General features: G+C 44.3%; 7 protein-coding genes across 10 annotated transcripts; 4 read left to right on the top strand and 3 right to left on the bottom strand.

Moving 5' to 3' along the window:
* Positions 1–17: 17 nt before the first annotated feature.
* On the top strand, positions 18–1,048 carry E1B28_000813 (uncharacterized protein; the record flags this gene model as incomplete). The annotated part of the gene is made up of 4 exons (XM_043146683.1): positions 18–33; positions 81–186; positions 240–356; positions 409–1,048. 4 exons carry the CDS (start codon positions 18–20, stop codon positions 1,046–1,048), a joined length of 879 nt encoding a protein of 292 aa, XP_043015386.1.
* Positions 1,049–1,162: 114 nt separating this feature from the next.
* E1B28_000812 (uncharacterized protein) lies at positions 1,163–2,767 on the top strand (the record flags this gene model as incomplete). The annotated part of the gene is made up of 6 exons (XM_043146682.1): positions 1,163–1,595; positions 1,656–1,899; positions 1,960–2,090; positions 2,138–2,231; positions 2,285–2,469; positions 2,523–2,767. 6 exons carry the CDS (start codon positions 1,163–1,165, stop codon positions 2,765–2,767), a joined length of 1,332 nt encoding a protein of 443 aa, XP_043015385.1.
* A 516-nt stretch (positions 2,768–3,283) lies between these two features.
* E1B28_000811 (uncharacterized protein) lies at positions 3,284–5,275 on the top strand. 3 transcript variants are annotated; one of them, XM_043146680.1, is made up of 8 exons: positions 3,284–3,602; positions 3,667–4,136; positions 4,193–4,233; positions 4,284–4,553; positions 4,603–4,669; positions 4,716–4,800; positions 4,855–4,971; positions 5,024–5,275. In XM_043146680.1, exons 2-8 carry the CDS (start codon positions 3,741–3,743, stop codon positions 5,203–5,205), a joined length of 1,158 nt encoding a protein of 385 aa, XP_043015383.1. In that variant the 5' UTR covers positions 3,284–3,602; positions 3,667–3,740; the 3' UTR covers positions 5,206–5,275. The 3 variants fall into 3 exon arrangements, with proteins under 3 accessions (XP_043015383.1, XP_043015382.1, XP_043015384.1); XM_043146679.1 differs by having other exon boundaries at positions 3,653–4,136; XM_043146681.1 differs by having other exon boundaries at positions 3,653–4,136; positions 4,603–4,800; positions 4,855–5,046.
* E1B28_000810 (uncharacterized protein) lies at positions 5,276–10,372 on the bottom strand. The gene is made up of 11 exons (XM_043146678.1): positions 10,051–10,372; positions 9,527–9,962; positions 7,982–9,474; positions 7,582–7,930; positions 7,239–7,531; positions 6,486–7,183; positions 6,323–6,418; positions 6,155–6,268; positions 5,776–6,103; positions 5,663–5,724; positions 5,276–5,605 (listed from the first exon to the last, which is right to left on the bottom strand). Exons 1-11 carry the CDS (start codon positions 10,194–10,196, stop codon positions 5,499–5,501), a joined length of 4,122 nt encoding a protein of 1,373 aa, XP_043015381.1. The 5' UTR covers positions 10,197–10,372; the 3' UTR covers positions 5,276–5,498.
* Positions 10,373–10,429: 57 nt separating this feature from the next.
* On the top strand, positions 10,430–11,701 carry E1B28_000809 (uncharacterized protein). 2 transcript variants are annotated; one of them, XM_043146677.1, is made up of 6 exons: positions 10,430–10,608; positions 10,667–10,827; positions 10,890–10,969; positions 11,014–11,176; positions 11,222–11,271; positions 11,325–11,701. In XM_043146677.1, exons 1-6 carry the CDS (start codon positions 10,440–10,442, stop codon positions 11,401–11,403), a joined length of 702 nt encoding a protein of 233 aa, XP_043015380.1. In that variant the 5' UTR covers positions 10,430–10,439; the 3' UTR covers positions 11,404–11,701. The 2 variants fall into 2 exon arrangements, with proteins under 2 accessions (XP_043015380.1, XP_043015379.1); XM_043146676.1 differs by having other exon boundaries at positions 11,222–11,701.
* A 1,472-nt stretch (positions 11,702–13,173) lies between these two features.
* E1B28_000808 (uncharacterized protein) lies at positions 13,174–14,826 on the bottom strand (the record flags this gene model as incomplete). Its single annotated transcript, XM_043146675.1, has 7 exons — positions 13,174–13,363; positions 13,421–13,563; positions 13,623–13,754; positions 13,809–13,947; positions 14,003–14,229; positions 14,285–14,423; positions 14,468–14,826. 7 exons carry the CDS (start codon positions 14,824–14,826, stop codon positions 13,174–13,176), a joined length of 1,329 nt encoding a protein of 442 aa, XP_043015378.1.
* Positions 14,827–15,203: 377 nt separating this feature from the next.
* E1B28_000807 (uncharacterized protein) lies at positions 15,204–15,575 on the bottom strand (the record flags this gene model as incomplete). The annotated part of the gene is made up of 1 exon (XM_043146674.1): positions 15,204–15,575. The coding sequence occupies one exon, from the start codon at positions 15,573–15,575 to the stop codon at positions 15,204–15,206; it is 372 nt and encodes a 123-aa protein (XP_043015377.1).
* Positions 15,576–25,187: the final 9,612 nt, after the last annotated feature.

Below are 25,187 nucleotides of genomic sequence, written 5' to 3'. Positions count from 1 at the left end.
TTCCTCTTACCGTCACAATGTCTGAACGTAAAGGTCTGTATGTCCTCTCTCATGCACGAATGATACTGACATCCTTCTAGTTCTCAATAAGTACTTCCCCCCGGATTTCGATCCGGACCTCATCCCTCGACGCAAAGTACCACGTAATTCACAGCAAGTCGTGCGTTTAATGGCACCGTTCTCAATGTAACATCTACTATCGGTACATCTTTCTATGGCTGACACATGCTGCGCTTTAGGCGATGCAATACTTGTGGAGAGTACATCTACAAAGGGAAAAAGTTCAACGCGAGGAAGGAGACTGTCGAAGGGGAGGATTATTATGGTATCAAGATATTTAGGTTTTATATCAAATGGTGCGTATGTTTTACTCTGGTCGTTGGGCACAGGTGAAGTTATCGATTTAAGCACACTCTGCTCCGCCGAAATAACTTTCAAGACCGATCCCAAGAACACCGATTATACTGCCGAACATGGTGCATCGCGAAACTTTGAGCCATGGCGCGAAGAAGCAGCTGTAGAAGAAGAGGATCGACTAGCCAAGTTGGAAGAAGAGGAGAACAATCCCATGAAAGCTCTGGAAAATCGAACGGTCGATTCTAAAAGAGAGATGGACATACTCGATGCACTACAGGACATCAGGGCTAGAAATGCGCGACTTGAGAGGGCAGGGAATACCGTTGACGTTGTCGAGGTACTCGGCAAAAGAGAGCGAGAAGAGGAGGAGAATGAAGAGATGAAGAGAAAGAGGCTGGATGACGAAGAAGATGAGAAGTTGGTAAGAAAAGTGTTTTCGAGGGTTGATATGCCAGTTGCTTCCAGTTCTGGAGCAAGCGGAAGTTCCACGACGGTCACGATCAAAAGAAAGGCTGATGCGACAGGAGATGAACCGACTGTGCACAGCTTGCTGTCCGATTCGGCGAAGTCCTTGTTGGATGTGAAGAAGACTATCATCCTGTCTCCCAAGCCATCGGAGGCGAAAAAGAAGGATGTCAAGCGGAATTCGTTAGGCATCAAGGTGATGAAGAAGCAAAAAGTAACCACATAGATGTTGTATTTACATAATGTAACTTGATGACGTCATCGACTAGCTTTGTCAGATAATCTCTGCGTGCGACTGCGCCTTTCCTTATTGCTATATCGCCCCCTCAATCTGTTCACGATGGCCATGAAAAACGATGACTGGAATACCGTTCTATGGCGCCTTGACGATTCTGACGAATGGAATAAGCCAGAGCTCAATGCTGAAGCGGAAATATGGAATCCAGAATACCTTGCAACGATCTCCGAGACTATCTCGAGTCGATACAACGAACTCCGCGAGCTCTCTTTGTCAGTCCATTCTCATCCTGAATTGGCCTTCGCGGAACACAAGACCCATGACATTCTGGTTGATTTCATGAAGAAGCAGGAAGGATGGAAAGTGACACCCAACTTTGAATTGTCTACCGCTTGGCTTGCGACATATGCGAGTCCCGAGGCGAAAGAGGATACCAGGGTCATTGGAATCAATTCTGAGATGGACGCTTTGCCAAAAATCGGGCATGCGTGTGGGCACAATCTAATTGCAATTGCAGGGGTCGCTATTGCACTAGGTACGCCTAATCCTGGAGTCTCCATTGACTAAAGGCTGCAGCAAGTTGACCCCTGCGCAGGAATCAAGGCGGTATTCGAGAGACATCGTCTCCCAGGAAAAATTATCCTCTTGGGTACTCCAGCAGAGGAGCGAGGCCACGGAAAACTACAGCTACTCAAAGCGGGAGCCTACAAACAGATGGCGGCTTGTCTGATGGTACATCCAGCTCCCGGCCCTAGGAACACAATCTCCTTGACTAGTTGTCTGGCGCTCAAGAAGATTGAAGCAGAGTTTTTCGGTTGTGCTGCTCATGCTGCCTTGTCGTGAATACATACTCTTCTCCTTTCTCGATGTCTGCAAAAATGCTGAGGGTTTAAAAAAAGACCTTGGGAAGGGAAGAATGCTCTCGATGCGGCGGTCCTTACATATACCAACATTGCCTTACTTCGCCAGCAGGTGCCCTCGGCCTGTAGAATCCATAGTATCTTTGAAGGACAAGATTGGGCACTAAACAGTGAGTTCGATGGCTGCCGTGTAGTACCCAATCTCATTACTATACAGTTATTCCGGCGTACGCTAAATACATAGCAGTGGTTCGCGCACCGACACGCGCTGAGCAGGAGGAAGTAATGAAGAAGGTCTTGCCCTGCTTTGAGTGTGGTCTCACTTACCTATTTTGCATAACATCTAATACAATAGATTGTATAGAGCAGCTGCGAAAGCCACTGGTTGCACCATGAAAGTGACGGTTCATGACGGGACGTACGATTTGAGGCAGAATGTTGGGTTAGGTAAAGATATTGAAAGGACGTTCGGAGCTAAGTATGGGAGAGTAGAGAGGGAAAGATGGGGGATTAAGAGTGCGAGCACGGATTTCGGCAATGTTGGATATGGTCAGTTCTGGTCATCTTCATGCTCACAACTCATCCAACACGTACACTCACAGAGCTCCCTTCATTGCATCCTGGATATGCAATTCCTACCGTTCCTGATGGCGGAAATCATACCACCCACTTTACCTCTGCTGCTGCAACGGAAGAAGCTCATCGTGCAACGTTGGACGTTACTGAGGCCCTTGCATTGACTGGAGTGAGAGTTGTATTGGATCAGGATTGGTACGAAAAGGAAGTGTGGTCGACGTTTGAGGCCGACAGAAGCAGGAGGGAACAAGGGATCATTGGTATTGCTTAACTCAAGCTAAACGAATCGCTTGCCAGTTGCAAAGATATTCCAGTGAAGAACGGAATGTCACATCAAAAGAAAATAAAAATAAAAATCCCACGACAGTCGTATGCAAATGCTGTGGTGAATTATAGGATGACCTCCATTGTAATATTGCCAATTTGAGGGGTGGGCACGTCCGAACCGTCCGTTGTTTTTGGTACATATTTTTCGGCTAATTTGGGCGGGTTTTCGATACATATGGATCGGGTAGGGAAATTTTGTACACTGATTATTTTACTAATTTTACTAATTTTTAGGGTACACGACATGTCGAAAAAATCGAAAACCCAGGCGAGCCAATATTATGTACATTCCCGACTAGGCAATTTACGCACACCAGGGATCGTAGGTGGTGTTAGGATCGGATGTCCTATGGGCTAGGCCTCATAACCAACAAACGAGCATGTTTATGCAAATCAGCATCCCAATGAAATATCTGATATATAATGCCAAATAGGGCCAAATAGAATCTGACCGCTGCGAATTGCGATGTGTGTTACAACTTGGCACCTTTACCCATGACGACCAACCCGTCTCATATACTTATCGCACGAAACTCAAGAGGACCCAACAATCCTTCTGCTTCCCTTAGCTCACCCACCGAAACTCACGCTGCCGCTGCTGGTATCTTTAGGTCATCGGGTTCTCCTCCCTGGCTTCTAGAGGAATGCGAAACAGACGACATCGTTTCCGAACTAAGCATCGATGAAGACGATGAAGCCATTGAAATTGATGAAACGTTCACGAAGAATGCCCAATTTCCAGGAACCGTCAAGATTGTAGTCGAGAGTACTACTTTCTGGTACGCACTATGCAGAGCTTGTTATCCCTTCGTACATCTTAATCTTCCAGGGCGCACAAGGAAGTCCTGTTCTTTGCATCCCCCTTTTTTGAAGCCGCTCTCAGCGGAAACTGGGCAGAAACTGGCAGACCTCCATCTATGTCATCCGTGATCACAATATCGCAGCCACCCTCGGTACCAAATTCAAGCAACCGAAGCCGCGAGCTGCCGACCGAAATGATGTTTGCCCCAATGGAAGAGAACGAAGACTTAGAGGTGGTTTCTGATGTCGAGGTTTTCAAGTCCGATTCCCATACCGACAACGGCTTAACAGCCAGCGATTCTGAAACAAGCGATGATGAAGGATTAAAACTACGAGCTCGTGCCCGGGACGACAGTTTGACAAAACTGCAGAATAACTATTATCGCTCCTCTCCAACGTCCCGCTCCATTCAGACCCCCAGCATAACATCCAGCAAGAAGCCTGTGAGGGCAGCTATCCAAAGTCGGCCCAACAATGGTCCCGACGCTGTGATAGTGTTAAAAGAGGAAAGAGTATGCGATCCCACTGCTTCATATCTATGCCATACTTACCTCCCGAATACCTTCAGGCGGGTACTTTCCACGACTTTCTGAAATTCGTGTATCCTCAGTAAGGACCATTTATTGACGATTTTACCACTCACCACCATTTGAACATAGCCTGGAATGTACTATAACATGGAACAATGTCGAGGGTCTCATGAACATATCCCACAAACTCTGTGTACCTTCACTACAATGCGAGTGCTTGAAATTCCTCCTCACACACGCGGCGGGCAAGCCAATCAAAGCCATGCGAATTGCCGAACTTTTCGAGGAGGAAGAGCTGTATCGCGAATCCAGCCGTTTTGTTTTGGACAATCCTGGCGGGTGGTCAGAGCATGAACTGAATACTTTGAGTCAAGAAACCCTTCTGAAATTGGAGAAAAGGTAGAGTGATGGAACCCCTCTCGTATTCACTTCTCATTCTGCAACATAGGCGAAGTTGGTTCCTTGAAAGGGTTTTAAAGATTGGTTTGACCACGGTATCGAAAGAATATCAATGTGTACGGTTTACATAGCCCATCCTTGATTCAATTCTAACTATTGCAGTGTGCAACTTGCCCCGATCCTCCGACTTGCGCTCGACTGTTAGAGGAAAAATGGCGTCAAGCTTATCACGCTGTATTCCGTTTCGGTGAGTGACGTTATCTGCAAAATATCTGCTTCATCACTTAGGGGTGCTCCTTAGGTCCACCTCAACCTTCTATGGTATATCGATATCTCCGAATGCTGGAGGGTGTCAGCCCGCCGCTGTCACTTACTCAACTAAGTTGCCAAACCACAGCCAAGGCCTTCATAGCCACCCGTAAGTTTTCCAGTCCTTCAACCTTCCCTTTGATGATACTCAACCACTTTAGTTTTCGACCGAATGTTCTCGCTCGGGGTGAGAGGAAGCGGAACAGGTGACGCGGCCCCTATTGGATCAAGGGTCGCAGCGGCGGTTGCAGGTGGCTCAACAGGACCACGACGACATTTCCTGTATTGCACATTGAAACCCGAACCAGCTCCTCGACCTCGAAAATCTCGCGAGTTACCTTGAAACCGGTGTCTTGTGCAACAATATGTATGAAGTAACTCACCATGAGGACTCTCGAAGATCCGGGCCTTACCGAAAAAAATTGTAATATGGTATGAAAATACATTCGAAATGTGTTTGAATCCAAACAAATGCGAGGAATGTTATGGGGCATGGTGGGTGATTGGTAATGGGGGAAAGAGGAATAAGAAATAAGATAAATATCAAAGAGGCAGAAAAATAAGAACAATAAGTATATAATTCCTATGACACAGCCACACAGGTGAAATGAAACGCACGGTACGAGGATCAGGAAACTACGTGAAAACATTCGGGGCATTTTCGACCATCCATTCAACAGAGAGAGCTTTTCCTGCCATATCACTGAATTCTGCTCCTGGAATACGAGACCTCATCAGTGTAGCTGTAATAAAGCATGTCAGTCGGCCAATGAGCGCTGAGTGGAATAATAAGCACTGACGTCCAAAAACTACACCCAAGTTGCGAGCATTCATGAGATTAACGTCACAGCGTTCACGGACCCTAACGATATCGTCGGCAATCGGATTGTCGTCCAACTGAGCAACAACTTACCGGTTCAAATGGAGCATAAGCATTCGGAGAGTGTGATAATGCTCGGGTGGAAGCTTCTTGACCAAATCCGTGAGTGTAGTGTTTTTCGTCTCCATGTCACGGATCTCAACAGCAGACATGAAGAGATCGTGAAGGTCATGGGTCAATAAAGGCACAGGGAGTGATCGCAAATAGGTCTTCAGCACGGAAGTGACACTGCAAATGTCATTGAACTTCTCCTCGTCGCGAAGATCAAACGCATCATAGTCCCCACGCTCAAAGAGTTGCGTGATAACTCTCGACTGTCCAGAGCCTCCTGTCTTGCGATATATACCTTCGTAGTCCATACCTAAGGGCGCTGAGTATGTGTAGGTCATCGTGCAGCTCAATCAATTCTTACCGAGGGTCTCAACCGCTTGAATACATTTCTCGACGATCACAGGGACCTGTCGCGGTTCCTCTTTGGCGTCGGAACGTACTTGTTCTATCAAATCACGACCGAACATGGACGGGGCTAAAGGGTGCGTTGTTCAAAGTTACGCGATCACGAAGGAAATTGAAGGCTTACGTAGTGGCTGAGAATCTTCTTGGGATGCATGAGATTGCTGTGAACAATGCGATTGAACATGACTGACACAACGAGTGTGTACTGAGACGTTACATCCTATATCGTAACATGGCGTTTGAGAAAATCGCCTGGAAGATGAGAACAGAACAGAGGAAGGACGTGCCTGTGCATCGGAGTTGAGATCCCCACATTTTGTCGCCACAATGGTCACATCTGGTGAAACGTAACAAACTGAGAGGCTGAAAATTATGTTCTAAACTGCCTTTTGCATGCGAAGGAGGTGCTATAGGGTCTTTAGACCGCGAAACACCCCATTTCATACCGAATCTTGGAGGTTTTGAAGGAGTTCCATCATTAGGTTTTCCTCGCTCAGCAAGCTGTTCATCAATTGCTTGAGGTAAGTTAAGCGGAGCGGGAGGAGGGAGATGGGTTTGAGCGAGCGGAGGCATGACCGATTGATTCATTGAAGGCTGAGTTAAAGGACCTTGGGGCTGAGGTTGAGTCGCATGCGAAGGATATTGTATCGTAATCGGAGGAGGTCTCATCCTCGTTCTGTCTTTCTCCTCTAAGATTGATTGCTCCTTAGTTCGGAACTCGTGTGGCCTCGACGGTGTGTCCGGGGTCATGCGCCTAGCGTATTGAGCACTCAACTGGGCAAGCTCTTCATTTCGGGCATTCAGTACTGTAGTCTCTTCCAAGAAGATATCACGAGCTGCTTTCAGTTCCATGATTTCTCTCGCCAAAGCTTCCCGTTCTTGAGTGAGGGGAATGAGGTCTCGTTGATACTGATGCTTGAGATTATCCAACCGCTTGGTAAGACTACGACTAAGGGTGCTTCCAGCCTCTTGGCCCGAAGGTGCGCTGCAAGGTGATTTCTTCAGATAATGTCGAGGGGATTGCGAACAATCTCACTTGCCTCTTGGACGCGGATATCTCTTCCATCTCAGCCAAGGTCATATCACGTTCGACTTTCAGCTTCGAAAGGTCCTGCTCAAGTCCAGAGAGATTCTTATTCAATTCCTTTGTCATTCGCTGACGCAGCTCCTGTCGGCGTGAGTCGCCCGATAAAGCTGTTAGGCGAGCTGCCTGACCGGATAATAACACCCGTAGGCGGGTCACTTCAGCTTCGAGTTCCCGGCGTTGCTTCAGTTCCTGGTCGTATTCTGTCTGCGCCACAGTCAGTCCCTCCATATATTGTTTGCTAGCTCTCTGATGATGGCCATTAGAAAAATCGTACAGTTATAGGTGACAATACTTACTTTCATACCATCGAGGTCACCTTTCAGCTCCGAGAAATCGGCTTTCCGAGTGGTCATTACCTGAATGATAGCTTCTACGAAACCTCGATCCAGTTTCAACTGTTGAGCTCCACGATCCTTTGCGTCTGCTAATACCTCTTGCAATCTGAACAACACAAGGTCAGCTGCATCTGATTTTTCTTGTTTGTCCTCCGGTGGGGGGGAAATAGTGAACTGTGTCGAGTCGGATTCACCAGTTGTCAGAGAAAGTTGTGAAGGGGCGTGCGCCTTAGTGAGCGAGTCAGCTTGGGCTCCAGACGAAGCGCGACTACGACTGGTAGGAGCTATATAATCGTTTGTAGTCACAGCGCTTACCGACGGTAAGTATTGGCTGATGCAATGAAAAGGGCATGCCACATACCTGTTGAATGAGAAATTACCCTCTTGTGATCGTCGATTATGAGTGGTCTCACTCACAGAGTGTGAGATGGTGCTGGCAGACGGAGGGGGTGTTGTGGGCGTTTTACCCTCGCTCTCCGACTTCTGTTCAGCGACACTGGCCAGTTGAGCGAGTTGTTGTAAAGGAGGGAGCCCACTGACGGAAGTAAAGAGCTCCGAGAAATCAGCCCCGTTTAGTGAGAAGCGAATAGGCGGAAGGGCGGGTGCGATGAATGTGGCATGAGACATTTGCTCTACTGGGGATGATTCGGATGTTTCATCGCTATCAGGTTGTGACAGCGCAGATGAATCCTGTTCATCGCTTTTGAGAGAAAGAAGATCGGCAAGTGGATGCACATCACCACTGCTATCCTCATGCAAGTTTCCGCTCGTTTCCTTGGGTGGTAGTGCGGGAGGCGTAGATTCAACTGATTCACGAGTTTCATTATCAGTCTCGCTCTCTGTGGCACTTTCAATACTATGGGGAACATCCGCTCTCGAATTCGGACGGGACTGGCTAGCCGGATGAGATTGCCCGCTTGTTGAGGACAGACGCTGACCTGACCTACGACGCGACCGAGACCGATCCTGCGAATCATTGTACATTCGCGTCGAATGAGATTCTGATGCAGAAGTCCGAAGTGGTGGACGAAGAACGACAGTTTGATCGTCAGGCGTAGTCGCTTCAGTGGATACTGAATTTGCCCGGAATGGTTCAAAATTGTGCTGAGAGGTGAGGGTGGAAGAATAAGGCGTGCTCGAGCTATGAGACGACCCTGGTCGGGAATATGTTTCTGGGGGAAAACGGTCTCGAAAAGGGGACGGTACTCGCACAGACTCATCATTCCGTTGGGGAAGTATAGAAGAATGATCGGTTGGCTTAATGAAATTGGCAGACGATGGAGTGTGTGTCGGTGCAGCCGTCGAAATTCCATCATCAGGCAGTGATCTCAAATTATCAAGGACAAGACCGGGATTAATCGACCGTCGTTTCTCGGCTCTGAAAGTAACGCCGTGACCTCCAGCGGATCCATTCGCACTGGGTACTAAGATGTAAGGAATCTCGGTACTACCAGAGCTAGATCGATGTGACTTTGCCGGAGAGTCAGTACTATTTGTTCGACGAGGTTGAATGTTTGCTAGGTAGGAATACGCATTAACAGGAGCGGTGTTTTTTTGAGAGGGATTCGAGCGATCCTGGTCGACTGACGAAGTTCGAAGGGGAGGTTGAAAGACGGGGGGATGATTGAGAGGTTCAGAACTATCTTGTGGCGGAGCAAGGGTTACAGATATGGGTTGGGACAGTGACGACTGAGAGTCTGAAGACTGCCCGCCCTGGAACGCATCCGCTACGTATGGAGCATTGAAGTGGTTGGAAGGAGGCGGCTTCACACGGTCGGAAAGGCTGCCTCGGGAGCGATCGCTTTGTCTGGAAGATGACGCATCTTGAGTCTCAGTAGCGGCAGAAGAAGTTCCCTGTACCGGAAGTTCAATGAAAACGGAACGATGAGTGAAAACGTACACGTACTCGATTCTCGCGAACTCTCGTATCTTTGTCGCGAGAAGTCGCAGAATTGCTTTCGTTTAGAGCGCTTCGTTCCCTCTCCTTTTCTCTTTCCCTCTCCTTCTCTCTTTCCCTCTCCGCTTTCTTTTGGGTGTGCTTCCGGATCCTGATCATGCGCTCATTATGGCAATTCATACAGTATATGCCTTGACTAGTTTTGGCAAATACGAGCTCGTCGATGCGATTCTTGCATACTTTGCACTTGAAGCAGTGGGCATGATACGAGTCGTCTCCGGTCATGATAGCCTCGTCGAGAATTGGAAGTTTACAGACATTGCAGCTATATGAACAATTTGCACAAATTGGGGAACCATCGGAAAGGAGAAGGAGGTTGGTATCGGCAGTGACTTTATTGCCGCACTTGGCGCATCTAAAGCAGTCAACATGGAAGAAAGAAGAGCTATAGAAACAACATCACCATTCACGAGAAGGGAATCCAAATGAGAATCGAGATCAGAAAGGAATGAGAATGGGGAGCATAAACTGACCCAAAAGCAACGACTAGACCACCCTCCTCCGTGACCGCAGACAGTTTGCAGCCAGGGCAAATCCTGTCCTCCCCCACAGCGAGATTATCCACGTATTGTTGTTGATGAGAATAACTCTCGCGCAAGCCGGGTTGAGTCGCGAGCATGTTCAGAGAGCCCAAGCGCGTAATAAGGGGCTAAGTGAAGAAATTAACCTGCGAACCCGCCAGGACTGAAGAGGGAAAACGGAGGGATAAATGAAAAGAATGAGAACTGTACTAGGCGAGGACTAGCTTGGAGATTGCACAACCAGCGGCAGTGGTAAGTATGTAACCAAATCGAGACCGCCAGCTTGTAAGTAGCCTGAGACGGTCTTGCGAAATCATGACAAACAAACAACGCCGTTCTTCATGGCTCTCATCACATTATCAGGCTATCCTGCCTCTGGAAAGTCCTCTAGAGCTCTCCAAATAAAGCGTTATCTTCAAGAAAAACTTGCCCAGGATCCCCTTCTTTCTCATCTCAGCGTCGTCCTGCTTTCCGACCATTCACTCAGCATACCGCGGGACGTCTATAATGGTCATTTGCCCATTTTCAGCTGTTTTGTTTTTCCTTCACCTAACGACCATGTTTCCAGATGGTCGTTCCGAGAAACCCGCGCGGGCCGCCCTATTTGCTGCGTTGCAGCGTCAGATGGGTGCCAACACGATCTTAATTGTTGATGCTCTAAACTACATCAAGGGCTTTCGATATCAAATGTACTGCGCCGCGCGCGAACACAAATTGCGCGTTTGCACCGTGAGTCTTTTTCTTTTTCTTTATCTCTTTTCTTATCCAGTCCAACATATTTTTGAAAGTAGGTCTACGTCGTGACGCAGGAAGATCAGTGCAGAGAGTGGAATAACACCAGATCAAAAGAAAACAAGTATTCTGATTCAACGTACGCCATCGTATTTTCGTTCGTTCTCTACTTGACCCGCGTAGATTAGAAAATCTCTTCCTTCGATACGAAGAGCCTTCGTCGATGGTCAGATGGGACTCTCCGTTGTTCACCGTACCCTGGACAGATCAGGAAATTCCTGGCGCACAGATTTGGGAAACTATTACCGTTGGAACTATCAAGCCACCAAACACAGGGACTCGAGCAGTACGTCATTCACTGACGTCCCTGCACTTCACTAACTTTTGTCAGGTCGCCAAGGCCCCTACAGATGCTCTCCTCACGTTGGAGAAGACGACGTTGTCAGTTGTCTCCGCAATAATGGCTGAACAGGCTCAATCTCAAGGTGGTTCAGGTGGACCCACTGCCCTTTTCCTTTCTGCCAGCTTCAAAACCCAAATCATATTACCATTACACCCCGTCACTCTTTCTGAACTTCAACGTTGCAAGCGGCAGTTTGTAGCAGTTCACAAAAAGGCCATCACACTGGGTACTGTGGAGAAAGGTCAAGTTGATTGGGATGAAGAGGGAGTAGCAGAAAGATTTGTTACCTATCTTGAAGAAAACTTGAAGACCTGAAGTTTGAACCCACTAGTCAATGCGTAATTACCACTTTGTGGGCATACTTCCGACATGAAAGCTATACTATCCCCACCAGACTATGTAGCATATTATAATGGATTCTTGCAACAGAACCTGGGGTTATTATAATGAATGTCAGTGTTTTCCAAGGCTCTAAGGTAGATGACATTCATCACCCACCAATCCCATGTAGCCAAACATGATGACTCTTTTATATATAATTCCCATACTTTTACCTCTTCCACCACCATTCATGACAATTTTATTAAAAATTCTGAATGTGTAGAGAACATAGACAATTCAGTTAATAAATCAGTTCAATTGCTATGCAGGCCAAAAGTGTACATTAGAATTACTTAATTGTTATATCGATTCAGTGCTTGTCTTCGGACTTCTCTCCCAAATAAAAGTTGCCCAAGTGTTAATAACACTTTGGAATGTCCAATTAATAGGACTGGTAAACACGCCTTAAGCACAAAGTGCACAAACCAACCACACCAAAAGAATATCCTTAGAGTATGGGGTGGAGGTCAGTATTCTAGGGTTTTAGCTTGCACTAAGAGGCACTAAGAAAGAGAGAATATAGGGCTTTTTGGTCTTTAAGATTCAATCAAGGGTCTATCCTTTTCTTATTAAAATGACAAGACAAAACACTAGTTAAATATTTCAATAATAATGATTCAACAAAGCTTTTATCCAAGACTTCGCCGACATCAGCAAAAACCATAGTGAGATATATCCACATTATACCAAAATTACGACCCATATCACTTGTAGTAACATGTAAATACAGTGACGGGAGAATATAATAGAGTTCTACTACCATGTGCGAGACATTATAAAACCTGAAACCCGGTGACAATAGTTTTGGAGTTCGCAACACTTAGTGTAGATTATAGTGAGTTTGTAACACTATACTGGGTTGTGGACAAAATAGTAGGTAGCATGGATTATAGCAGGTACCGTAGTCTATAGCCAGTAACATATATTGTACCGCGTTCCATGTAGAGTGATGATTTGCGTAAGTTTTGGTGAGTTGCTAGATGGATAACATGTTTTCAGGAATGTAGCAAGTAAAATGGATTACAACACGTACTGTAGACTATAGCAAGTACCTGCCGTTGTGCTAAGTAATGCAGAATACAGCAAGTTTTAAGGAAACTTACCGGTCACGAGGGTTATACTGAGTTATGAGGGTTATTTCGAGTTATGAAGGTTATTTCGAGTATTGAAATTCATGCCAAAGAATACAGATTGTAGCGAGTGTCTGTTAATTTCACGAGTAGCAAGCAATACAGCGAGAAACAAGGATTATACCGAGAATTGGCAAGCATAGCACTGGTTTTTTCGAGTTATGAGGGTCATTTCGAGTATTGAAAGGTATGCCAAAGAATACAGATTATAGCGAGTGTGTGTGAGTTTCACGAGTAGCGAGCAATACAGTGAGAAACAAGGATTATGCCAAGAATTGGCAGGTATAGCACAGGTCTTACCAGAGACGGCAGTCCTCTTGTATATCATCTCTTATTACCAGTATTGACCACCATATCATGATGTAATGATTAAAAGCAATATAATATACAGAACACGACTGCGACAAGCATAAAACAAAGTGTAACCAATTACACACCAACCTCTCCAGTCCCTCCACCCTGTTCTCCACCTTCTCCACCATCCCCTTTGTCCCCTTCATCCCCTGACAGCTCTAGCATGTCGTCCTCCCTTGCGAACTCAGCTTGAAGTCGGCCAGATTCAGAGTTTGCATTGGATGTATAGTTCTTACGACCACTCTTGATCTCGACAAAGACCCCTCTGTAAAAAGGGACAGTAGTCACTTTCTGACTGGTCTTACAGTAGAAGAATACTTACTTGTCAAAATATCTCCACAAATTCAACTTCCAATTGGAAGACCCCTTCGTCACGTTGTCGACGACCTTCTGATAGAACAACTGTAAATCGAACTCGCCGTTGGTAGTTGTCCATTCTGGCATTTCACTCAGCGCAAAGTAAGTCTTCAAATGGCAAGAAGAGTCAAATCGGGAACATACAGAAACGGGGCGGTAAAACTTACCTGAACAGCCATATAACCAAGAAGCTCAGGGTCCATAGCCTGAATGTCGAGGATCTTCCCATTGCCCCGACGTGTTGAGCTTTCTGCTTTGTCAATAGCTGCACTAGGTGAACAAAGGATGGCACGAGTACACTGGAAGACATCGAATCAATATTGATAACATTTGGGTGGGAGAGGTGACCTTACTTGGCGGAGTACCTCGCCCCAAAAGAGGCCATCACAGATGGCAGGCTTGTCTGGCTTCATTAAACGGTTGTCATACAAGAACGATAGCAGCTGGTCTCCAGTTGATTCTACATCGCTACTTTGTAGCATACACCATGTGCTGAATGAGGAGTGCTGAGAAAGAGCCCACAACGCCAATGAAAAAGCTGACTTACCCTTCCAGATCGTTTTTGAAGTCGGCAATGTTATCGTATGGTACCATATAATGAGCGAACATGATGTGATTGAAGCCATGTAGATTCTTGGTGTTCTTGTTTTTAATGGGCGGACTGAACATAGAATCATCTTCAGGGATATTGGGGTTGTTCAAGATAAGGTCGAATATCAGCCCTTTCAAGGTGCAAGAGTCGTTCTTTCTTACACCCCTCATAGCCTCCATCATCTGCAAAGGTATCAGAAGAAAGTAAATGAAAAAGAAATGAAAGAAGTGGCCTTACTACATGAGTCAGAATCGTTAACGTGCTGTCGTCTTCATATTCAGTGCACTGGAGGATACGCTTGAAAATACCGGGCTGGGTGGCCTTGAACTTGTTATAGGCCACACGGTATTCTATCCGAAGTGTCTTGTCTTTATAGCTGACTATATGCATTAGATTGTTGACAACGAAAAAAGTACTCACATTGGATTAAAAGTTGGCTCCCTCTCCCCTCCATACTTCTGGACGTTGTCATTGTCGATACCATATAGTATTACATTAGGGATTACGCTGTTGAAAAGGTCAATGCATCTAATCCAATAGGACCCTGCGACGCGGTATGCCTCAAGTTCATCCCAACTACGCAAATGAAAGCGGTAAGCAGATGGCTGAGAATGGTTGCTTTGCTTGCCTTTCTTCGCCACTAAACTCCCTCTTGACTTGATGACTAAACCCATTGAACTCTTCTTGTTCTTCGTTGAGTGGAACACTAGTGGCTTGGTTTCTAGTGTCGCTGACCAAGGGAGGTGGTGTTGGCGCCTGAGCACTTGACTGGAGTCCATGACGAAAGGGTAATTGGCACTCTTAGAGGTTTTTGTGGTGTGAGGCATGTAAGTGTGGAAACGGAAAGTACACATCCAGAAAGAAGGGAAAAAGATTCCCTTTTGTGTCTGAACGGAGTTCGAATTACATTTTGAAGGGGGATAATGGATTAACTGGCTATGCAATGGTTGCCTGATTAAAGCGAAGATTAACGAGTCTGTGGTAGTAGCTGGAGAACCTTGTGGAGCAGGTCTGCAAAAGACCCGAAGTGCAGCACACTTAAGTGAACTGAGATGCCAAAACCGAATACATACAAAACAGTTTTGATCAGGCAAAAACGGGCTGTCACTTCTAAGCTCTAAAAATCGGTCAGTCCATTTGGTATCAGAAATATACCTTAAAGTTTGCTGTGAATATGATCCCTATTTATGCCTAGTAACTCTCCATCTTCATCACATCCCTTGGCATCCTCGTCATCACCCCCATCCGAGTTCAAGTCTAGTATGTCCTTCCATTCATCTTCGTCTTCATCACTTGAGTTGCGTTCTGAGCCTTCGACCAGCGTGGCTGGCAGTGGGACAGCTTCATCCTCATGCACATGCCCATCTGGGCCATCCACCTCCATGTTGACATCTTTGGATACCTCTTTGCCATTGTCATCGTACTGAGGCAGCACCTGGGTGTCAAGACCTGCCTCCTTCTCAAACAGCTTCAGGTAGCCATTTAACTCCTTGTGGCCTATTCCACCGCCATGAAAACGCATGAGCATGTCGTGATCCAAGAATCTATAGCAAAGTAAAAACAAAACTTCAGTAATATAACAACTGTAAATCGTAGCAGGGGCATACATATTCAGATAGTAGTATGCCCAGTCATCCGTCTCAAGTTCTCGTTAATGGGTGAAGAATACTACTCAAGAGTCAACCTAATATCAGAGCTACGGAAGTAGCACCAACACCAAATCAACCCAAAAACTAGTAAACCTCTGTGTAAAGTCTATCAATAACTCTACACATCAGGAAAGATTGCAAGGGTGGACTGCTTGGCAAAGGTTACGCGCAAGATCACAGTCTCAATATTGTATGAAGGTCTTATAAAATCAATATGCAACTGCAAGTGTAAAACACCACAGCTACGGGGATTCTAGGGTTTGCAGGGGCTCTGTTTATTGTCCAGTGGACTAAGTGGGACTGTGAATTTCATCTACGGTAAGACTAATTCGAACAATTGGAGACTATTGCCCTCAACGGACACGAAAACTAAGTCCTCGGTGGACACGAACGCTAAGACCCTCGACGGATCACAAAACAGTAATCAAGACCTCGGCGGCCTACGGACGGATAGTTCTCTAGTTTGACCTTGACGGTCTCGTATAGTTCAAATCAAATCTTATTGTTCCACTGCACAAAGACAGGGCAAATCTCTTTATTGGTGTCAAGAGCAGTTACTCACGGGCAACCCACTCAGGACTTTCCTACGCACGGGTAGTACTTTTTTTTATCTACGGATACATGAGCTGCTTTTATACTACTTCTACGCTAGCTTTGTAATCCTATCTCTACTTGTTCTATCTCTAAAAATAATGCACCGTAGCTATGAATCCATGCGGAATCTTATCGCTAGGGACCGCTACATGTGCAGAATCTTGTCTACGGAGCTTTTCCGTATTCAAATCATATGTTTCGGACCAATCTGGACCGTTCTTCATTCTTGTTTCAGCATGTAGAATGGACCTACATAGGCGTACCATATGGTATTTCCTGCCTACGGACCTTATCCTGCATTTCGACGTTATCAAACCATATGGACTTTGTGTGTCCAAGTAGTTCCAGCATATGGATCCAGAGTTCCAAATCGCCATAGCACATGAACAGCGCGGACTCCGAGATCTGTTGTTCATTCCTGCCTGGTTCCTAGGTACTCTATCTGTGATCTGGGATCTGTATCATGTCTTTTTGTCTTTTCCTCAGATCGGGACTCGATCTACGGTCATATCAAATTTCTCCTAGTCTGTGTGGTCCAATGTCCGATTTCTTGTCAACTAAATCCCCCGTAGAAGTAGGTTCTCCTGGTATGAAGGTCTTTTGACTCCATTAAGTTCTGCTATGAATGGTTCTGTGAAGACTACAAGTCTTCTAATAGTACAATCCCTTGATATGCCAGTGCATAGTAGAATGTAGAGAGTAGAACTTGGTGAATTACTGCTTAAGTCCTCTGCTCATAGTGTTCTACAGGTTTCGAACGGTCATACAGTTTTCTGACACGATCTACAGCTCTCTCTAACTGGTCTAGCTGTGCCTACGGCACATTCTACTAGTGGCACTAGCTTTAACTAGCAATTCAGGCTCACTCTAGTTCTTAGTACGATAAATATCGCTCTGTAGCACTGTTTAAAGTGCAAAAAGAACCTTGTAGCATAGTCAACTAAGTCGCATTATCGTTCTCGCTTCTCATTGACCACCTCATATCATCAAGCTATAGAGTCTTGACCAAGGGCCTCAGCCCGAGTGTCTGCCAATTTAACGAAGCAGGGGATATTGTGTGTGCCCCACAAGACCTCGCGAGGATCGATGAAACTGAATGCGTTGGGGTCATTAGCTGTGAGGAAGTGAATCTGATGTAGCTTTTTGGTAGCAAAGCCTCCAAGATATTTTTTGTCAAGCTCGTTATCGCGGATATACTCTACTAGTACCTAAATAAACGCATTTTTAACATTTTTATATATAATATAATCAAAATGGGAACATAATATGAGGATTAGAGCAAGCCCAAGCTGCTGGTCAAAGCACGGGTCTATTTGCGGGTTATCCGAAGTACAGAAAGTACGAAACACCCTATAGATGAGAGTCTTCGACGTTCCAAAACCCGTAGGAACTGATGAAGCAGCCTTTAAAAACCTTCGTTCATTTGCATAGGCCTCGTCTCACTCGCAATTACCTGTAGCAAACATGGGGACACTTGATTTTACTATCAATTTATTGATTTCTTTGATATTGGTTGAAAAGACGGAAACAACTCTTAGAAGTACATCTGGAAGTAACAATCAGACGGATGTAACTATCTAAAGTCCACTTCGGACTTAAGGAACGGAAACAATGCCGGTGGCTGTAACTTACAGCTGGCTGGAAACAAGAAAAGGGGCGGATGTCGACGATATCCGGTCAGAAAGGATATTCTACCAGGAAAGAACCATAGAAATGATCCCTGGAATGTAGATCGAACAGTTTTGGACTATTCCAGATCGGATAGAACAAGAGAGAACAAGGGAGCACATGGGGACTCGCCTTGGAAACAAAAAGGGGTCAGGATGTATCCACATGCAAATGTCAAAGATATCCGACTCGGAACAGGAATAAAGAAAATATGAGGAAAAGGAATAAGGAATACTATATTATGGACAGTTTTATATTTAATTGACATGTACTATACCTGATTAAGGGTACTTTGGTATCTCTGAAAGGGATTTCTCTATATTTTCGACTTTTTACCATATCTTTGACTTTTGATTATTATTTATTCGAAAAGGCGTATATAAGGGAGGATGGTAGCAGCAGTATTTTGCCCAGTAACCTACGACAGAAGCCTAAGTGCTTTCACTAGGGGACTCTGGCTCATACTTTGCCCCACTTCTTTGAAGTTGGTGTTTGTATTTGGAAAAGATTGGATTTGAACTTTGAATTTGAATTGAATTTGTTGCCACTTTGGTACTTGGAAACTTTGAACTTGTAGAGTTGCTTTGACTCGAATTTGAATTGAATTTGATAGTTCTATTTGAACTTAGAAAGAATTGAACACCTCCTCGAAGTAGTGAACTTTGTAGAAAGCCTTTGTCATTTTGACTAGTGAACACAGAATTTGAATTTGTTTTGAACCATATAAAGCCCCACCCTTGAAGTCCTATCTTAGAGTTCTCAGTGAACCTTGCTGAGAGCGTCCATTGATACCGACCTCCACAAATCAACTACGCTAATTGCTAGTGTTGGGTTTGGTTTTGCGCACTTTGTGCTTGGAGTGTGTTTTGCTGCACCTAGTAGTAGTTTTTAGTGCCGTTATCATTGGTGACCACCACAGGGGGTGGTATCACTAAGAAAAAGACTTCATTTACATTGTACATCTCGACTTCGAAGAAGTTACCCTATACCTGTTGAACTTTACAGAAGAATCTGTCAAAATTGCTCCTAAAAGCGACTCACCAGTTGCGAATAAAGGAAAAGCGTTAGAGACTTCTAAGAAAAGAACAACTTTGACTTCGACTGTTGCAGGACAGTCACAATTGTTTGATCACAGTCTCTCAAATATTCAGAAGAAGCTTGAGGAACTGAGAAAAAGGAATACAGAACAAATAAGAGATTCGGAAGCAGCCCAGTTAAGAATAAATCAGTCTTTAGCTGAGTCGCCGACGAAAAGAGGGTATTTTACCGTCGAAGAAGGCATTAGTACTGCTAGTTTAGTACCATTACCATCTTCCTCATGTGAATCATCTTTATCGAGTTTGTTGTCAGACGTAGAATCAGAATTTAGAATGTCGAATAGAAATGAATCAATGGCGACAACGGAAATGTCGGATCGCCCACCAAAGAACTCCTGGATGGAGCTCTCCGAAGAAGCGAGAGATGTCCTGAAAGGGGACAAATACAAGTTGCGACTTCAGGTCTTTAGTAAAGATCACCTGGAACATTTCGAAGGTTGGCTTACAGCCTTAGAGGATTATTTCTGGTTCCATAACATAGAGAATGGTGAAGCGCGGATCAATTTTACTATGACTCAGATGGACATAGCAACCAGAGAGCTATTAGCGGAGGTTGTACCGTCGTCTCGAGGTTATGATTGGGAAAAATTCCGAGAAGAGTTACTTAAGGAATTCCCAGAAGCGCAGGACAGGAAGGTTGGCTCTCGTGAGCGTCTACTTGCCATTTGCGAGAAAGCGAAGTATATACCGATTGGACATACCTCGAATTTAGCTGCGTTTAATTGTGAATTCAACTTAGAATCGAAGAAGTTGAAAAATGTGAATCCGCCGTTGATTACGAATGTGGACCTAGTCCGGTATTATATCAACACTTTGGAGCCCCGCTTTGTGGAAGAGCTACGGAAACATCTATTTGCCAAAGCCATGGCAGAGTCCAGTAAGGACATGGACATCGCTGAAAAGCTAAAGAAACGTCAGGATCCATGGATGATCAAAGATGTTCAGGAAGCGGCTATCAACATGTCTGTTACGATGATACAAGGTGCATATTTGCCAGAAGTAGGACAATCAGGTAGAGATACCTATGCTGGGTTAATGCCTGCGGGGTATACGATGCTTCATGGTGTAAGACAGTCTGAAGATCAGTTTTTGAGACCACCGGTCCCGGAAACTAGGGAAAAGAAATTCAAAGACGAATGGGAACAGAAGGTTTCGTCTTCGATGGACACATATAATGTGAAACTCCGAGAATTGGGACAGCAAGTCTCAGAATAGAATAAGGCAATGGAAAATAATAACCGATTACTCCTTGAATTGATGAGAACAATGAAAGTGAGTACCGGAAATGGGACTCAGAATAACGGAAACCAATACCAACGTCCTTGCGATAGACCACGCAAAGGAAATGAGACTTTGTCGAAGTCTAACTGGGTCGAAGATATGCAGTGTTAGTTCTGCAATAAGGAAGGACATACCATGAGGGATTGTCTGGAACAAGCAGATTTATTGGCAAAAGGAATTTTGAGAAGGAATGCTGATGGAAAGTTCGAGTTAAAGAACGGGGACCGAGTTCTGTTTGTGAGATTCAGTGAACCAGGACCAACTTGTGTGGAAAGGATTTGGGCAATTGCCAAAGAGAAAGGATGGACGGCTAAGACTTTGGTGATGGCGCAGAGCTTGATGTTTGAAGTCGAAGAAGAGCCAACACCGGTCTCGAACTTCCAGTTTGCGCTGGAAGAAACTATCAAAGAAATGGGTGACTCAGATGAATCGAAAGTATTATCGGTTCTGATGAAGAAACTCAATGGCTCAAAAAACTAGAAGTTCCAAGGAAAGGGCAGGGCAGTAAAAGGGATAAGGCCCAGGAAAAGACCCTTGAGGAACCTCGAAGATTGAAACCGGAAGTTGTGATTTTGCCGCCGAAAAACTTTGATAGATCCAAGTACGTAGTTCCACAGTTGAGAAAAGAAAATGAAGAAAATGATAGTGCACTGACTTCAAAGAAGTCGAAAGAAAAGGAAACTACCGAGGAACAAACTTCAGAGAAAGAAGATCCTCAAGAGAGACACTTTGATCGGGTAGAACCAATTGAGAGGATATTTCAACCAAGGGATTTTGCTTTACCCAGGAAACCAGAAGAAGACCAGGGAAACAAAGGTCAAGGAAGCCGGAATATTTCAGAGAAAGTCGAAGACATTAGAAGGGCTATTAGGCCTAAGTCGGAGAAACTTTCTTTGAATGATAACGATTGGAAAGTCGTAAAGCAGAAAGTGGTTGAAGAAATTGCAGATAAAATTCTGAGACAGGAAGTTGAGATTTCGACATCGCATGCTATAAAAGCTTTGCCGGAATTACAGAAAGCCTTGTTAAGGAAACTTAGAAATCGAAGACTGCCTAGAAGGGATGCGAAGTCCTTTTTTGAAGCAGAAATAGATGAAAAGTTAGTAAAGCAATTTTCTAACTTTGGAACGGAAAGTGAGTTCGTCGATCTCGATGAACTCGAAGTTGACCAAACATTTGAAGTTTTGGAAGAAGCTAGAGGACAGCTTGAAGCTGGTTCGATAGTTCAGAAAGATCCGGTGGAACAGTATATCAGGGACCTTCCTACAGAACAGCAGCGTAATGTTTTTATTGTTGCTAATGTAATGGATGGTCTTCAATGTATTTATCCAGAAGTCAATGGGTCCAAAGAAAGAGTGGAAACTATCATAGATAGTGGATCTCAGATAGTTGCAGTAGATATGGTTGTAGCTATTGGACTTGGAATGATTTGGGATCCAGACACAAATGTGGTTATGCAATCTGCAAATGGTCAACTACAAAGGACTAAGGGATTAGCAAGGAATGTACCTTTCACATTTGGTGAAGTAGAAGTCTTTTTACAACTTCATGTTGTTGAAGATGCTCCTTATCAGATTTTGTTGGGAAGACCTTTCGACGTTTTAACAAACTCAGAGGTTCAGAATTTCCCAGATGGTGATCAACTCATAGTGATCACTTGCCCTAATACTAGAGTAAAGTGTACTATACCAACTTACCCTAGAGGTGAGGGAATTAAGATTCGCCATAAAACAAAGAAGCCAATCCTTAGAAGAGAAAATGCTAGAGCCAGACAGGCTAGAAAAGAAAGAGAAGATGAATTAAAAAGAGAGGAAAATTCGGAAACTGAAAATTTTCAATGAGCCTTGAGGAATTGTTAGATGATCAAGGAGAGGTTGCATTGAGTTTTGTTTTTGAGGATAATAAAATTGAGATAGAAGGGTATAAATTACCAGAAAAGAATAACTTTGAATCAGCAGAATTAGCAGAAGCGTTTGTCTTAGCTAGTAAAACTGATTTCGAAGAAGTCACAGCCTTGTTAGCCTCTAGCGCTAGAATAGAAGAAATAGAAAAAAGATTAAGTGGAGAGAACCCACTTATCAATGATAACTCAGAAACTCCTTACGGAAACCCTGAGAATCTAACAAGTTCAGAGCCAGCCTCTGTATTTGGGAAGTATAAACCAGTGCACTTGAAGGTTAGACCGCAACTTGCACCAATGCCAGAAGAATTTAGGGTACAAAGGAATATTACTGGAGATCCACTAGCGGAACTTCCAGAACTATCTCCTAATCCACCTGAATATTCGCCTGGAGAAAGATATACTTTAGAAAGGAAAGAGGTCATTGACAAGAATCACTCCGAAGATTTCTTGTGGCCAGAAGAAAGGAAATTGTTGCATCATTTCATGATAGTACAGGAAAAAGGATTTGCTTGGTGTGCAGAAGAAGGAGGAAACTTCAGGACAGACTTCTTCCCTCCAATCAAATTTCCAGTACTACCACATACTCCATGGGTGGAAAAGAATATTCCTATTCCACCTGGGATTTATGAAGAAGTATGCAAGATCCTGAAAGATAAGATAGCAGCTGGTGTTTACGAACCCACTACTTCGTCTTATCGGTCTAGATGGTTTATGGTTTTGAAGAAAGATGGGAAGAGTCTGCGCTTAGTTCATAGCTTAGAAGCTTTGAATAGAGTTATGATCCAACACTCCAGAATTCCGCCAGGAACAGCAGAGATAGCTTCTAGGTTTTCTGGAAGAGCATGTTTAGGCATGTTGGAAATCTGGGTTGGTTATGATGAAAGACTGATAGATGAAAAGTCAAGGGACTATACTATGTTCCAGACTCCATTTGGTCCTTATCATTTGGTTAAACTACCAATGGGTTGGACAAACTCTGTTCCATTATTTCATGAAGATGTATCATACATCTTCAGAGAAGAAATGCCACATGTCACCAGACCATATATTGATGATGTTCCTATCAGAGGACCAGCCTCTAGATACGAAACACCAGATGGGTCATTTGAAACCATACCAGAAAATAAAGGAATTAGAAGATTTGTTTGGGAACATTTCCAGAACGTAAATCGGATAGTTCAGCGCATGAAGTATGTTGGTGGAACCTTTTCGGGTCCTAAAGCATACTTGTGTGTATCAGAAGGGTTAGTAGTAGGACACAGAGTGTCCTATGAAGGAGAAAAGCCAGTAGAAAAGGTGGCGGAAGTCATCCTATCATGGGACCCTGCAAACTTTGAAAACAGAACGCATATAAAATCTTTCTTGGGCACAGCAGGACAAATGCGAATGTTCATTAAGGATTATGCGAAAATTACATGTCCGTTGACTAAGTTGACTGCAGCGAACGTACCTTTTGTCATTGGGGAAGCGGAGATGAAGGCTGTTAGAACAGTTCAAGAAGCTATTCAAAATGCGCCAGCACTCAAACCCATTGACTATGAAAATCCAAATGGAATTACGTTAGCGGTAGATACTTCATGGCAAGCAGTTGGATTCTACTTATATCAAGAAGATCCAGAAAATCCTCGCAGGAAGTTCTTCAACTACTTTGGTTCCATTACCCTTAATGAAAGAGAAGCAAGGTTTTCTCAACCGAAAAGAGAATTATATGGTTTGATGATGGCTCTAAGAGCTACCAAATATCAGACCTATGGATGCAGAAACTTAACAGTTGAAACCGATGCTAGCCACATCAAAGGAATGTTAGACAATCCTAGTAGCGCACCAAATGCCAGTATCAACCGTTGGATAGAAGAAATTAGACTCTGGAGATTTACCTTAGTCCATATCAAGGGATTGGTACATGGACCAGATGGTTTATCAAGACCGCCACCAGGTGGCAAGTCAACTGAGAGACCAGAAGGTTGGGAAGAATTTCTAGAGGATGATGATGGAAAACCAGTGAAATTCAGGATGGGTGAAAACCAGACTGAAGAACCATTAGAATTTGAGACCTTCAAGGATCATATAGATCCTAGGTCAGGGTATTTTAATGAAGTTGTAGACTTCACAGAGTTAGCTACAGATGTAGTGGATTTTGAGGAAGAATTGCAAGAAGTCAGAGATGAAGAAAGACTTTGGGCTTATTATTTTGAGTCCTTTCATTATAAGAAAGAAAGTTGGGCTAGTAGCTATTCACTAAAGGAAGTGGTAGTTATCCCATCGGAAATAGACTTGGAATGGTCAAGGAACCATCCATATGATGAAATTCATCGAAGTCAAGAAGCAATTGATCAAGATGAAGGAATTCCAAAGATTATTGACTGGTTGGTCAACTCAGACTCAGATGTCTTGAAATTAATGACCGCATCAGAGAAAAGTAAATTTATACGAAGGGCCGCTAAGTTCTTTGTAGACAATGAAGGAAGATTATACAGAAAGTCTTTGGATGGTTCTAGCCATCATAGATTATTTGTACCTAAGGAAAAGCGAATGTGGATGCTAGTTGCATCGCATGACAACTTAGGGCATAAAGGAATGTTTGCTACCAAAGCTCTTATTGAGAAGCGATTTTGGTGGCCTCACTTAGAGGAAGATGTGGATTGGTTTGTCAAGTCTTGCAAGCCTTGTCAAGAACGGAAATTGGAGTTACTTAGAATTCCGCCAGTTCTTACCCACACTCCTTCTCTATTTCAGAAAATACATATTGATGTTATTAAAATGACACCTGCTAGTAGAGGATGCAAGAATATTGTGCATGGAAGATGCGCGTTGTCTAATTGGTCTGAAGCAAGAGGTATCGCCAATGAGAATGCAAGGCAACTTGCGGAATGGTTCTTTGATGACATCTTATGTAGATGGGGAACACCTGAAGAGATCGTAACAGATAATGCTCCTCAGATGTTAGC

The sequence above is a fragment of the Marasmius oreades genome, chromosome 1 (genome assembly GCF_018924745.1).
Source record: "Marasmius oreades isolate 03SP1 chromosome 1, whole genome shotgun sequence".
Lineage (NCBI taxonomy): Eukaryota > Fungi > Basidiomycota > Agaricomycetes > Agaricales > Marasmiaceae > Marasmius > Marasmius oreades.
Note: the sequence above shows the minus strand (reverse complement) of the source record. Positions and strands in the feature narration are given on the sequence as shown.